The 14,116-nt window shown below is 35.6% G+C and overlaps 1 protein-coding gene across 1 annotated transcript in view; it reads left to right on the forward strand.

Moving 5' to 3' along the window:
* The window catches only part of LOC138700198 (protein amalgam-like), a 101,879-nt gene that overhangs the window by 70,091 nt on the left and 17,672 nt on the right, over positions 1 to 14,116 (forward strand). Inside the window, exons 5-7 of the mRNA XM_069826630.1 lie at positions 25 to 166; positions 1,177 to 1,274; positions 11,677 to 11,851. Of these exons, the coding sequence (XP_069682731.1) occupies positions 25 to 166; positions 1,177 to 1,274; positions 11,677 to 11,851 (415 nt within the window). The remainder of the gene's footprint in view (positions 1 to 24; positions 167 to 1,176; positions 1,275 to 11,676; positions 11,852 to 14,116) is intronic.

Raw genomic sequence — 14,116 nt, forward strand, 5'->3', positions numbered from 1 at the left:
TTTAAAAATTATCTCACTGTGCAGGGCGAAGAGATGCAACTCATAGACAATCGACCAACATTACGATTTAAAGCAGATTCCAGACACATGGCTGGCGTGTACCAGTGTAGAGCAATCAACGGTGTTGGCAGTCCTGCAACAGCAGCCATATATCTAAGAATTTTCTGTGAGTACGTTTCTAAGAAATCGTATGAAAATTCTCTATGTAAGGTTATATTTCATACACTTAAATCAGTTTCAAAGCCATAAGTATGTTGTGTTTAAAGGTGCAAGATCAGAACAATGGTATTTACCCATCTGGAATTCAGATGAAAATAATCTTACAGAGCGGTAGAATTAAATAACTATTTTATTATGTGGCTTTAATTATATTTGAAAATTTTCATCTAATTATGTCATACAGTAATATTCAGAAGTTTAAACTTCTCTACGAAGAGCGAAGGAAATTATCTAATGTATGAAGCTTACATTTTACTAGGGAATAGACCGAATTACTTTAATACCAATATTAAATCGCACTGGCGGTAAGAATTAATTATTTAATAAATATTTTTCCTTTATATCCATACAACTCAAATGGGCTGTCAAGACGCCAGAACCCAACTGAGTGCACACAAATTCTGTGTGACTTAAATTGTGGGTTCTTGTTAACGTACCTCCAGTAACAAATATATTATGCAGAAACTGTCACAATTAGAGCATTCGTGCGCTAAGCGAAGGGTCCCGTTATCGATACCCGGTCCCGGAACAATTTTTCCTTGAAATTATTCAAACCTGCTTTACAGGGAGCTACTACCTGAAAGCCAGATTTACATTATATTCGTTACTGGAGGTACGTTACCAGGAAGCCACAATTTAAAGTCACACAGAATAAATTTGTGTGCACTCAAAGTTGGGTTCTGGGGTCTTGCCGACCCATTTGAGTTGTGTCGATATAAAGGAAAAATTGTGACAGTGTCGTGTGTAGTTCCTGAGGTAGCTCAGTCGGTAGAGCAATCGTGCGCTAAGCGAAGGCTCCCGGGATCGATACTCGGCCCCCGAACAATTTTTCCTTGAAATTATCCAAACCTGCTTTACAGGGAGCTACTACCTAAAGCCAGATTTGCATATTTAATAAATAGTTTGCTGCATCTATAATTTACTTGTTTGATTAATACTACAGTTTTGATATTTTAGTTCCTCCAGAGATAGAAGTTCAGCGCCCTTGGGTTCATGCTGCTCCAAATGTGAGAGCAGAGTTGTTCTGCAACGTACTTGCTGACCCAGATGCTAAGGTTAGTATGAAACAGATATTTAAAATATAGTTGGTACCTATTTCTAATGTCAGAATATTTCATATCTCTAGTCAGTGAATAAAATTGTAAATGAACTGAAAATAAAACATGGGTATAAACATAAAAATGAATTAATATTGAGAAAAGTTATATAAAAAGAATTCTTAGGCCTAATTATATACCTCCATCACTACATGTACAAACGTACAGTAAAAATAACTCATGAACGTCTGTCAAACATATTAAGAGAACAATTTCAACATATTAAATTGAAATTTAATTTAAATTAAATAATTATTTACTAAAAAATAAATTTTATTGTAATTTTATGATATTCTAAAATTTTAGTTTTGTAATTCTGTGGCATTAATTTATAATGTCAGAATTTTAATTAGCTGTCTCCAGCCTTATTTTTAATATCTTACTAACGAGCTCACTAAACAATCCAAATACTTTTTTGCACGATAGTGTGTTTTTTGTCGTTACAACAAACGGCCGCCACTATTGGAAGTTATTTTACTGAATTCAGAATTGCCAACTTAGATAAGTACCGGTATGTTGAAATATTACAAGTAAATGGTCTAGGGTTGTAATTAAAACTACTCCTGCCATGTACCGACATCTGTGACAAACTTTTTGCTGAGAATCCGTCAACTGTTCATAGTCTAACGTACGTAGGTACTGTAGGCTATGTAAAGAATTAAGAAAATGTTACGACAGAATAATACAGAATGACGATAATGATAAAGTAATAATAATAATAATAATAATAATAATAATAATAATAATAATAATAATAACAACAAAACCATAAATATACTACTAAATAGCTGGACTAGTGCAAATTACTGGTATATGTAGTATGTATACGGATTTATGTAGTAAATTCCCTTTATTTCGGGTTAAAATAAAACCATCAACATCTGTGGCATTACAGCCCTTGTAGGACTAAAGCCTGCCTAACAAGTGAAGCCCAATCATTCCTGTCCCGGGCACGCCTTCTCCACGTCCGGATCCCCAACTCCTTCATATCCTCCTCCACATCTTTCATCCATGTCTTTCTAGGTCTCCCTGTGCGTCTTCTTCCTCCTGGATTTCCTCTACATATCCTGTGTAGTAATGAGTTCTCTTCTCTTCTTTCCACATGGCCCAGCCATAATTAAAATAATGTATCTAAAATGAAGTAAATAAATTATCAAAAAGATACAAAAGAGAATAAATTAACTCCAGGTTTGAACCTGGGTCCAGTTATACCAAAACCTTCCACTTTACCAATAGGGGAAGTCGGGGGAATATGGGCACCTTCGTACTATTTCGGGTGCAATATCTCTCGGTTTTTTCTAATAATTAATTTTACAGCTAGGATATGTTTCCTAACAATTGAGCTATATTATATAAGAATCCTGACTGCTTACTCCTAAACGTAGCAAGTAAAACTGCAAAATGCAACTTAATGTGTTTTGCCCATATTCCCCCGAGTGTGGGGGTAAAATGGGCATTAATGATGTGAATCACAATCAACTGATAGAAGTGAAAAAAAACACTTAAAATACTTGAAAATATAACTGTATTAACTATATTATAATATTGTATATGCAATTTGTGATGGTTACTGCGTAAGGCCATTGGCAGATGATGTGACTCTTTGGCGATAAATGACATTTGGAGATTCTAAGACATTTGAATCAGTGGAAGGAATTGTATGAATTGTAGGTTTGTCACCTGATGCTGCAGTGGCCATGTAAGCATGATCAGGAATGACACTCATGTGCAGTGGAAACGGGCGTGAAGCTCGGAAGGCATTTACAGCCAGACATACATTGACACATCTGTTCCATGCTTCTTTGACAATGGAAGCAAACTCGACCTTCGTAAAAGGTCTCCTATGTTGCCTGAAGAAAGCTGTAGCACCACTGTTGTAAGCTTTCTTCAGAGGACCAAACAGACCCTTATCTGCTGATTGAAGTCAGGCTGTGGCGTTTGGAGGAAGACAAAACATGCATAATCCGTTTCCTACTGCAAAGTTAAGAGTGTCAGGATTACAACTATGTAAATCACGTCCACCTACTATCAAAATTGCAGGTGCATGCTTACTGATGTTGAAATAAACAACGAAGTTCTTGATTACTGAGAAAAATATACGAGGTGTGATCATTAAATTCCGAAATTGTGTCTGCTGTGGGCGAAGAGATCACGTGATTGACACGCGTACGCAGCAGTGACACTAGACGACCTTGAAGAGACACGACACAAAGTTTCGAAGCTCTATCTTCATTGAGACCTGTGTTACACAAAGTTTTGTTAGCATGTACATCCGCGCATTTGCGAAATCACGATCGACTCGAAACTGGAGCAGAGAGCCAACGTCAAATTCTTTGGGAAATCGGCAACCGTAACCAATGGAATGTTGAAGCAAGCCTACGGGAACGAAGCAGTGAGTCAGGCGAGGTGTTTTGAGTGGCATTCGCGTTTCAGAAATGGCAGAACATCGCTGAAGGACGACGAGAGGCTAGGTCGACCACACACGTGCAACACTGCCGAAAATGTCGAAAAAATTCGACAAATTGTGCATAGTGATCCTCACGTCCATATTGAATATGAACGACTACAACTCTGGACAAAAAGCAACGACGACACTGCGCCAGTTCACAGATTACATAGAGCTCTCGCAAAACTCCAGTTTTGCACCCATAATAAGATAGTCGTCACCAGCTTTGGCCACCTGCGACTTTTTTTTGTTTCCGACGATGAAATTCAAGCTAAACGGTCACCGTTTTGGCATTGTGAAGGAGATCCCACGCGAATCGCAGAAGGTGCTTGACAGGCTTCAAGAACGCGACTTCCAGGAGGCATTCCAAAAATGGCAGACACGTTGGGATCAGTGTATAGCTGCCCAAATGGACTACCTTGAAGGAGATGGCAGCCAAATTTAAACGAAGTAATTTTATTTCCACTTATGGGACAGGACTCGGAATTTAATGATCACACCTCGTATCTCCGTGAATGTAGGCAGACTGCTTGTTGAAGTACACCTTACTGACAGCAGGCAGCTGTTCTTTCAGTCATTACTGTCCTCATTTCTTTTATAATGATACTTGGAGGAAAGTAGTTCCCTGCTGCATTGAAGCCGGCCACAAGGGTAATGGTTTCTCCCTTTTCTTTAGGGTAAATGCAATGCACAAATTTGTGTTATTTGGGTGCAATGACATCTCTCTCTCTCTTGTAATCATTTGTAGCCATTTTCATCAAGATTGAAGAGTCATTTTTATGAAGTGTAATGCTTGCCCATATTCCCCCGAACATTAGCGCCCATACTACCCCGACATGTAGGGTTTACTTTCAACAGTTGGCTCTACCGTAAACTATTCACAAAACAACGTCTGACGCAATAGAACGGCAGTTCAAGATGTGTATTCTGTATGTATACTATTAGATTTAAATTATTTTCTAAAGTTCATGTGTAATCTATTGCATATAACCTATCTAAAATAAATATCGTGAAATTTTAGTATACTTTGAAGCCAATACTCACGTTTTAGATGGCTGTTTTAATAATACGACACAATACTGCACAGCGCACTTTTCACAGCAACCATTACGATACTCTTACTTTATACTAACCGTTACTAGCGAAGAAACATAATTCGTTGCAAGAGTTTCGACATGAAAACGTAATACTGCCCATATTCCCCACGTGCCGATATTCCCCCGAATTCCCCTACGCTAAAAGAAAACTACCTAGCAAAACATGAATGCTTTCATGTTTGCTGCCTATTATGTTTTATTTTCAACAAAAATGTGTTTTATGCCATTTAGAGGAAATGTATTCATGTGACCAGACATATTCTATCAAAGATCGATACTCATATTACATAATTTGAGGGGTTTGGTGCAAAAACCAGATAAGTCCACTTTTGGTCAAAAATGAGATAAAGTATGCATGATATATAATACGACAGTGCGCATCTTTTGATGCAAGAACCAGAGTTGTGTGGACTTATCTGAATGAGATACGCTTAGTTGCCAACAGAGACCATGGTTGTGTTTGGAGCAAGAATCAGACCAGTCCTGGACTTGTCTGGTTGTTGCACCAAAAGATGGCAGCACAAGCGTAGCAGCTGTTTCCTGTTAGTGAAATGACTGCATGAACGAGATGTAGTGTAGTCTTTCCAGTTTATTGTGTTTTTCAAAGATGTCATCTGATAATTGAAGCAGTGATAGTGATAATGGTGAACATTCCAGGAAAAGAAAACGTGATCCCAGTAAATTGAAAAGAAATAGGGATAAACTGAAAAGATTAAGAGGTGAATTATATGTCTCAAGCAGTGGAAAAAATGTACCAGTTGTAGTTTCCCCCAATACTACTGAACTTGTACTTTTTTCAGACAACTGTGCTTCACAAAACAAAAATAAAATACTGGTACAATATCTTTTCAGTCTTACACATTCAAATAGATTTCAGATAATTACACATCATTTTCCTGAACGAGGGCACTCGTTTTTGCCCTGTGACAGGGACTTTGGCAATATTGAAAAGATAAAAAGGCTTATAACTAGATTACATAGTCCTGAAGAATGACATTCACTTGTCAGGAAATCATCTAAATTATTTACAGTTGTTCCTGTCACTCAAACCATGTTCAAAAACTACAGAGACCACTTCAAACCGTTTTTTAAAGGAAACATGAAAACAAGACACAATGAGCTTTTCAAAATTTCTCAGTATAAAGTATTCCAATACAGTTCCCAGCACAAATACATATTGAAAGTCAGCCAACATCAACAGACAACTGTTATTTCAGAGTTCTGTCCACTGAAGAAAACAACCAATGGAGACCTTGGTTTTCCAGAGATATTATTGTGCAATGGGCCATTGCCTATTAAAAAGGCTAAATATGAAGATGTGATGAAACTGGCAACGAAATACATTGCTTCAGCAGACATGGGGTTCTAAATTGTATCATTCTCAAGGTAGTGCCAATGAAGCTAGTGAACATAGCTCATATGATTCTGAATAAGAAGTCAAAGACTTAGACTGGATATTGTACTCCAATTAATTTTATTTCCTGTTTGCTCTATTTCATTGTCAAGTTAACCTACAATTTTTTCATTAACTTCTTACTAATATTGAATAACCTACTAAACACAATACTGGCGTTTTCTTCATATAATGCATCTTTCTTTCTACTAAATTCTCAAGCTACTATTTTCTTATATATTGTAATGTACTATATTTATTTATGTACAATATTACCAATTCTGTACGTCCTGGTATTCTGATAAATTTATGATTATTAGTATTATGGTACGTATTAAGTGCAGCATGAAACCATACATATAAATTAATCATCCAATTCAACAGAACTTATTGAGAATGTAAACACTGTGATTTAATAATAATTCGGATGGCGTTTGTACATTTAAGTATCTAAATATTGAACAGAAGTTATTGTAACTGTAAAAATTTGCACTTTGGTAATATAATATGATTCACATGTAAAAGATATTGTAAGATTATTGATAGGTACTAATAAAAAATGATTCAGTATTGTTTATATTTTGTGTTTCATGATATTTGCTTACATAATAATGATCGTTCCCAAATCATATGTCAGATTTTAAATGTTTGGTGCAAAAACCAGGTAAGTCCAAATAAATATATAATTAATTTTAAAATGCACATATATAATTTTATAATTGATATTCATATGTAACACACATAACACATACAGAAATCGTCCAGTACAATTACAATTTCAAAATTCCTAAAAATACATGCCTTTAATGGATGTCAAACTTTGTTTTTGCATTTACTCTAAAAGTGTTTTTCTGGACTTATCAGGTTCTTGCACCAAACCCCTCATTTGTAATTAATATCATTTTATTTCAGTAGCATTATGGCCGCACCTAAAACGTCATTCCTTCACATTTAAATTGATGGTGAAGTTTGTACATTGGCCAGACTGCTTATCAGTCATCTGTTCATAGTGTAATGTACGTACTGTATAAATTACGATCTTTTAAAATATAATTTTCGAAATATACTAGTGTGCAAAAAAATACTGTACAATACACGTTTGTGAAGTACATTACAAAATATCGGAAAGTGAAGAACTCGCTCTCCTCGTTTTTTTCAAACTTTTCCTCGATTTTGTAAAAAGCACTTCCCAACCTTGCATCGTAATATAGGCTTACTATTACCCTAGGTCATATATATATATATATATATATATATATATATATATATATATATATATATATATATACAGTAGCGTGCAAATTAATCCGAACAACGTAATTACTTATGCAAAAACACTCAAACGGGATAAAAAAAGGGACCTAAGACATACCTCAGTAATCTATGTGGCCTCCCTTGTTCCTAATAACAGCTCTGAGACGATTTGGCATGGATTCCACTAATTTCCCACAAATATTCTTCATTTCTTCATCGCGAAACCATACACCAATGAGGGCAGAAATCATCTTCTCCTTTGTAGAAAAATCCATTTTTTGCATTCTTCTTTTGCAAATTGACCACAAGTTCTCAATGGGGTTGACGTCGGGTGAGTTGCCTGGCCAGGGAAGTACCTGAATATTATTCTTGTTGAAGAATTCTGTAGTTTTTCGAGACGTATGGCATGGTGCCAGGTCTTATTGGAACACACCTCTGCCATCCGGAAATGATTTTTGCAGCTATTGTACGATTCTGGTTTCCAATAAGTGAATATATTTGTCAGAATTCATCATTCCCTTGATAGGTATTAATTCTCCAGCCCCTTCATGTGTAAAACAACCCCAAAACATTACTTTAGGGGGGTATTTGGGTGCTTGTTGGAGATGAGCTGCTGTTACTTTTCCGGATCCTTTCCGTACGTAAGAAACACGGTAGCCGTGGACCTCGAAATGAGACTCATCGGAAAAAAAGTACATTCTTCCAGTCGTTCACTGTCCAGTGTTGATGTAATTTTGCCCACATTAAGCGTTTTTTGCACATAACAGGGGTCAGCAGTTGCTTCTTAATAGGCTTACGAGCCCTTCGTCCAGCTTCCAAAAGCCTACGCCGCACTGTTGTGACGTGAATATTCGCCCCAGTGGTAGCCATTAACTCGCGGGTTAAGTCGACAGCAGTTAGTCTAGGATTTAATTTACTTTTCCTGACAATTAAACGATCATCTGCAGGTGAAGTCTTCCATTTCCGGCCACAGTTTCCTTTTTTCTGGGGTGTGAGGATCCAGTCTCCCTGTATCGTTTTATGATCGAATTAACAGTAGCCAAACCGATGTGACATTCTGCAGCAATTTGCCTCTGTGTCATAGAAGAATGCTCTGCTAATGTTATAATTTTAGACCGTTTTCGTGGAGTTGTATCCATTTGTGAAGACGACAGAATGTACACAGGATTGCAGTATTAAGTCTTCAACACAACTGAAATGTTTATAAGTACAAAACGACAGGCAAAATGTCACATATTATAAAACAAAATAATAACGACAGACCTTCAACAATGGAATTACACGTACTACAGATGTCAATTAAAGCGGTATGAGCAGCTGTGAGGCCAACAATGACAGAAAATGTAAAAATATGTCGTGTTCGGATTAATTTGCACGCTACTGTACATATATATATATATATATATATATATATATATATATATATATATATACCCAGATTGCTCATCCTTATGTTAAAATCGGTATAACTTTGAAGAGAACAACCGCCCTTCCTCCGTAAACGAGCACGAGATGGCAGTACAGACGTTAATGCAATTCGAATGGGAGTTATGATGTGACTCCTTATGTAACAACTAGATGGCAGCATAGTAAACCTGACAAAAGTTGTTACCGTCAAAGCCTATAAGGCGGAGCAATCTGGGTATATATGATCTAGGGCTAGGCTATTATGTACCAGTACGAATATTAAAATCAATAGTTTAAAATAGGTACTATTTTATACACGAATGCTCAGACTATTCTTACTGACTCGGAAAATAATCCTCAGACCAGTCAATAAACTTTAGAATGTGTGCAGTTTTAATATAAAATCTTTCTTCTAACACAAACCAGTGGCGTTTCAGAAGGAGAACCGCGATATTATAAACCACTTATTGTAATAAGACAAGATTTAAAGAAACGCAAGTAGTGATTGGATAATTATATTTATAATATTTTACAATTCATTTTGATTTTCAGATAAATCTATTCAAGATAATAAATTTATTCAAATGCTCAATCATATGATTTATAAATACTTACTTACTTACTGGCTTTTAAGGAACCCGGAGGTTCATTGCCGCCCTCACATAAGCCCGCCATTGGTCCCTATCCTCAGCAAGATTAATCCAGTCTCTACCGTCATATCCCACCTCCCTTAAATCCATTTTAATATTATCTTCCCACCTACGTCTCGGCCTCCCCAAAGGTCTTTTTCCCTCCGGCCCCCAACTAACACTCTATATGCATTTCTCGATTCGCCCATACGTGCTACATGTCCTGCCCATCTCAAACGTCTGGATTTTATGTTCCTAAATATGTCAGATGAAGAATATAATGCGTGCAGCTGATTTATAAATTTGCAAATTTATTATTTGCTAATACATCTTGAAAAAGATATTCGTGAACGTTTTCGCCTGTACGGCATCATCAGATATTCAAATTTGACGAAATTTAAATATTAGTCCATTAAGTTGTTCACAGTAATATGCATAACAGTGGCTGAATGATTAATCATGAGTTTTATATAATGAAAAACTTATAATGGAAAGGATTTCAATTTTGAATAACTTATTTAATTTGTAAATTTACCGAAAAATGAAATTTATAATTATGAAATGTGAATATTAATACATACAACTCATGTTACATTTTTATTAGATGTCACTTATTGTATAAATAAAATTGTTACAATTGTTAAAATTGATGAGATACAAAATGTAAAATATATAAAATATGTACTTTATGTCAATTTAAGACAAATCACATGGTCTTATGCAAACTATTACTAATGCAGTTAAATGGTGTGTGTTTTATGCAATACATTTGTTGGAATCTTCTATAGTGACTGTTCTTCAAGTTCTTGAATTGTGTTGTGTGCATGTGAAGTGAGTACGGCATTTATTCATGTTATATGTACCAAATTTGCTGATCGTTTTGTATTTTGATCATAGAAAATGAAGGCCTGTATGTTAAGGGCATAATTAAATATGTGTTTCGAAGAACCTGTGTGATAGTTGTACAATAATAGAATGCAAAGTTTGACTTGGTTATGTCCGCACTGAACCAGCAACAAGAACACATTACACACTCTTGTGCACATACACACATAACCAAGTCAAACTTTGCATTCTATTATGGTACAACCATCACACAGGTTATAGAATAACTCTTCTCGGGTTCTCAGCCAGGTGAGTTGGAGATTAGCTTCCAAGCTTTCATCGGCTAGCTCTGCCATCTTCTTCAGGGACTATTGCATATATACCGGCTAGACATGGTCCCACATCACTTCATTCCCTGAAGAAGATGGCAGAGCTAGCCGTCGAAAGCTTGGAAGCTAATCTCCAACTCACCTGGCTGAGAACCCGAGAAGAGTTATTCTATATCAAACACCGGGAAAGCCTCAAGTCATGCATCACACAGGTTCTTCGAAACACATATTTAATTATGCCCTTAATATACAGGCCTTCATTTTCTATGATCAAAATACAAAACGATCAGCAAATTTGTACATATAATATGAATAAATGCTGTACTCACTTCACATGCACACAACACAATTCAAGAACTTGATGAACAGTCACTACAGAAGATTCCAACAAATGCATTGCATAAAACACCATTTAATTGCATTAGTAATAGTTTACATAACACTGTGTGATTTGTCTTAAATAGACATAAAGTACATATTTGATATATTTTACATTTTATATCTCATCAATTTTAACAATTATAACAATTTTATTTATACAATAAGTGACATCTAATAAATATGTAACATGAGTTATATGTATTAATATTCACATTTCATAATTATAAATTTCATTTTACGGTAAATTTACAAATTAAATAAGTTATTCAAAATTGAAATCCTTTCCATTATAAGTTTTTCACTACATAAAACTCATGATTAATCACTCAACCACTGTTATGCATATTACTGTGTACAACTTAATGGACTAATGTTTAGATTTAGTCAAATTTGAATACCTTATGATGCCGTACAGGCGAAAACGTTCACGAATATCTTTTTCAAGATGTATTAGCAAATAATACATTTGCAAATTGATAAATCGTGTGATTGAGCATTTGAATAAATTTATTATATTTATAATGGTAATTATTAAGATATGATATGGGGGCGGTGGTTGTTTATGGTGATGATGATGGTAGAGGTGTTGTTGATTGCAGGTGACATGGCTGAAGAATGATGTCCCTGTGCGGACAAGTACTCGAATAGTGGAGTTGTCAGTGAACAATAAACATACACTTCTCTTCAGAATGGTGCACCCATTAGACTTTGGATACTTCAAATGTCGAGCTACAAATTCACTTGGTGAAAGGGAGCAAATTATAGAACTCTCAGGTACCTCGTTTTACTAAGATTTTTCTACAATATTGCTTATTATTTTGAATCAAATTTAAAATTAAAATTTCCCCATTCTTCTTAAGGATAACTTTCAGTTTAAGAATATTTATTATTTTTCTTCTTTCTTCCGGCAGGAAATTATAATTTTTCGATTCATCATTCTCATTTAATTTCATCTTCGTTTTTTTTTCTCTTATTGCGAAATACTACCTTTGTACTCACTTTGCTAGCTAAATAAAATAAATAAAATAGAATAAATAAATACAAGAGAAAGTAATGATACATGATACTGTGTGTAACTATATTAAAATGTTATGTGTTACACATTGGATTGCCACCTTCCAAAAGCGGAAAGTAAGAACAATTAATAATCTGTACAACTACATAATATACCGGATGTTTCAAAATGAATATCGGGGTTTTAAGGCTTTGTACTATTTATTACATTTAACTTACAATTATAAACAATACACCAAATGAAACAGCAACTCAAACAGTTTCGCTACAAGTGCTCAATGTGAGCACCATTCGTCACACGGCATACATCGAGCCGATAAGCGAGTTCTTCCCTAACCTTGATCAGTGTGTCTGGAGGAATTGTTGCAATAATTGCTTCAGTCCTGTGTCTTAAGTCTGGTAGGTCAGCTGGTAGCGGAGGTACACACACACGATCCTTTATGAATCCCCAAAGATAAAAATCGCATGGCCTAAGATCTGGTGAACGTGGAGGCCATGCGAAACAAGTTCTGTCATTCGGCCAATCCAGCAGTCGGGTATAACGTCGTTTAACCAATCGCGTACTTCCATATGCGTCTCCTTAAAATCCTCTACACAGACGTCGCTGGAATTGCTAATTCACGACTAGCCTTCCGAACAGATTTCTTGGGGCTACGCGTGAAAGAGTCTCTCACTCGTTCAACGCGCTTTCTAACGGCAGGCAGAGGAAACAGTGCAAGTGCGTACAGAACTGTTTGAGTTGCTCTTTCATTTCATGCATTATTTATAATTGTACGTTAAATGTAATAAATACTACAAAGCCTTAAAACCCCGATATTAATTTTGAAACGCGGAGTTTATTAAAATGTTCCAAAAGCGAAACGTAGGGACACTTCATTGGGGGGCGGGGTGGGAACGGAATGTACCATTATTGGTTCTTTTTTTATAACAGTCTTTATAATGATTGATTGATTGATTGATTGATTGATATAATCGGCCAAATGACATTACAGCATAATATGGCACGTCATAATTAAAAAAGAAACATCACCACATCACAAAATTAATTAACATTATAATAAGGATTGAAAGTCAAGATAGATAAAATATTAACACTAACAGGAAGACTATTAAATAAGTTTATAGACATATGTTAAAACTGTTCTCTGGAACAGAATATTTAAATGTATCCATATATATATACAGGGACATCATTTTATTTTTACTCACATTTTTAATATTAACCTGGGTATACCTTTGGATCAACGCCGTTTCCTACCACCTTCCACAACTGGAGTTCGATGATACTGGCGTAATATACAAATAAATCACTTTACTACGTATAGGAGGGAAGAAAAGTGGTTCATCCATTTACGTAAACTAGGAAATATTGAGCTTTTGAGTTTGATCATTTTCATTAGGTTTTTGTTTAATCAAAATACAGTATAGTATTAACAATGAGTGTCTTTACTCATGGACTGAGCTGTCCATGTGGACGTATATTATACTGTCTACAGCACATTAGCGTACAATATAGAGAATAAAGTTAAATTGAAAAATAATATAATATGGATATTTAAACACATTTTTGAAAATGGTGGCCGTTCATTTCGAAACAGGCTTCAGTTGTAATGTGCATATCATCGCACTATAGACTATTGCACCTAATCCCAATTACCAGTTTCGTCCTTCGTAACTAGTAACTCATGTTGAAATAATTCTGTACCTACTCTGTTAAAAAGTACCTTACGCGCTGTAAATTCAATCTTCATTTCTGCCCGATCCGAAAAGATAAAATTACTCAGACATACTATCTACTGTCCGTCCAAGTGGTTATGTCGTAGGATCGTAGAAAGGGAGGAAATCACGTGATAGTTAATTACTTAACGAGGCCCTTCTATTTAAGTTATTTTAAACCGTTGTATAATATAACGTAGACGTCCAATTCCTAACAGAAATTAATGTTCTCACAAAAGAGCTAAGACGACAGCGCAGCCACTAGCTGGCGAATAAAAGGAGGTAGGGGAAACCGAGATACGACGTAGG

This window comes from Periplaneta americana, chromosome 5 (genome assembly GCF_040183065.1).
Source record: "Periplaneta americana isolate PAMFEO1 chromosome 5, P.americana_PAMFEO1_priV1, whole genome shotgun sequence".
NCBI classification, from domain to species: Eukaryota; Metazoa; Arthropoda; class Insecta; order Blattodea; family Blattidae; genus Periplaneta; species Periplaneta americana.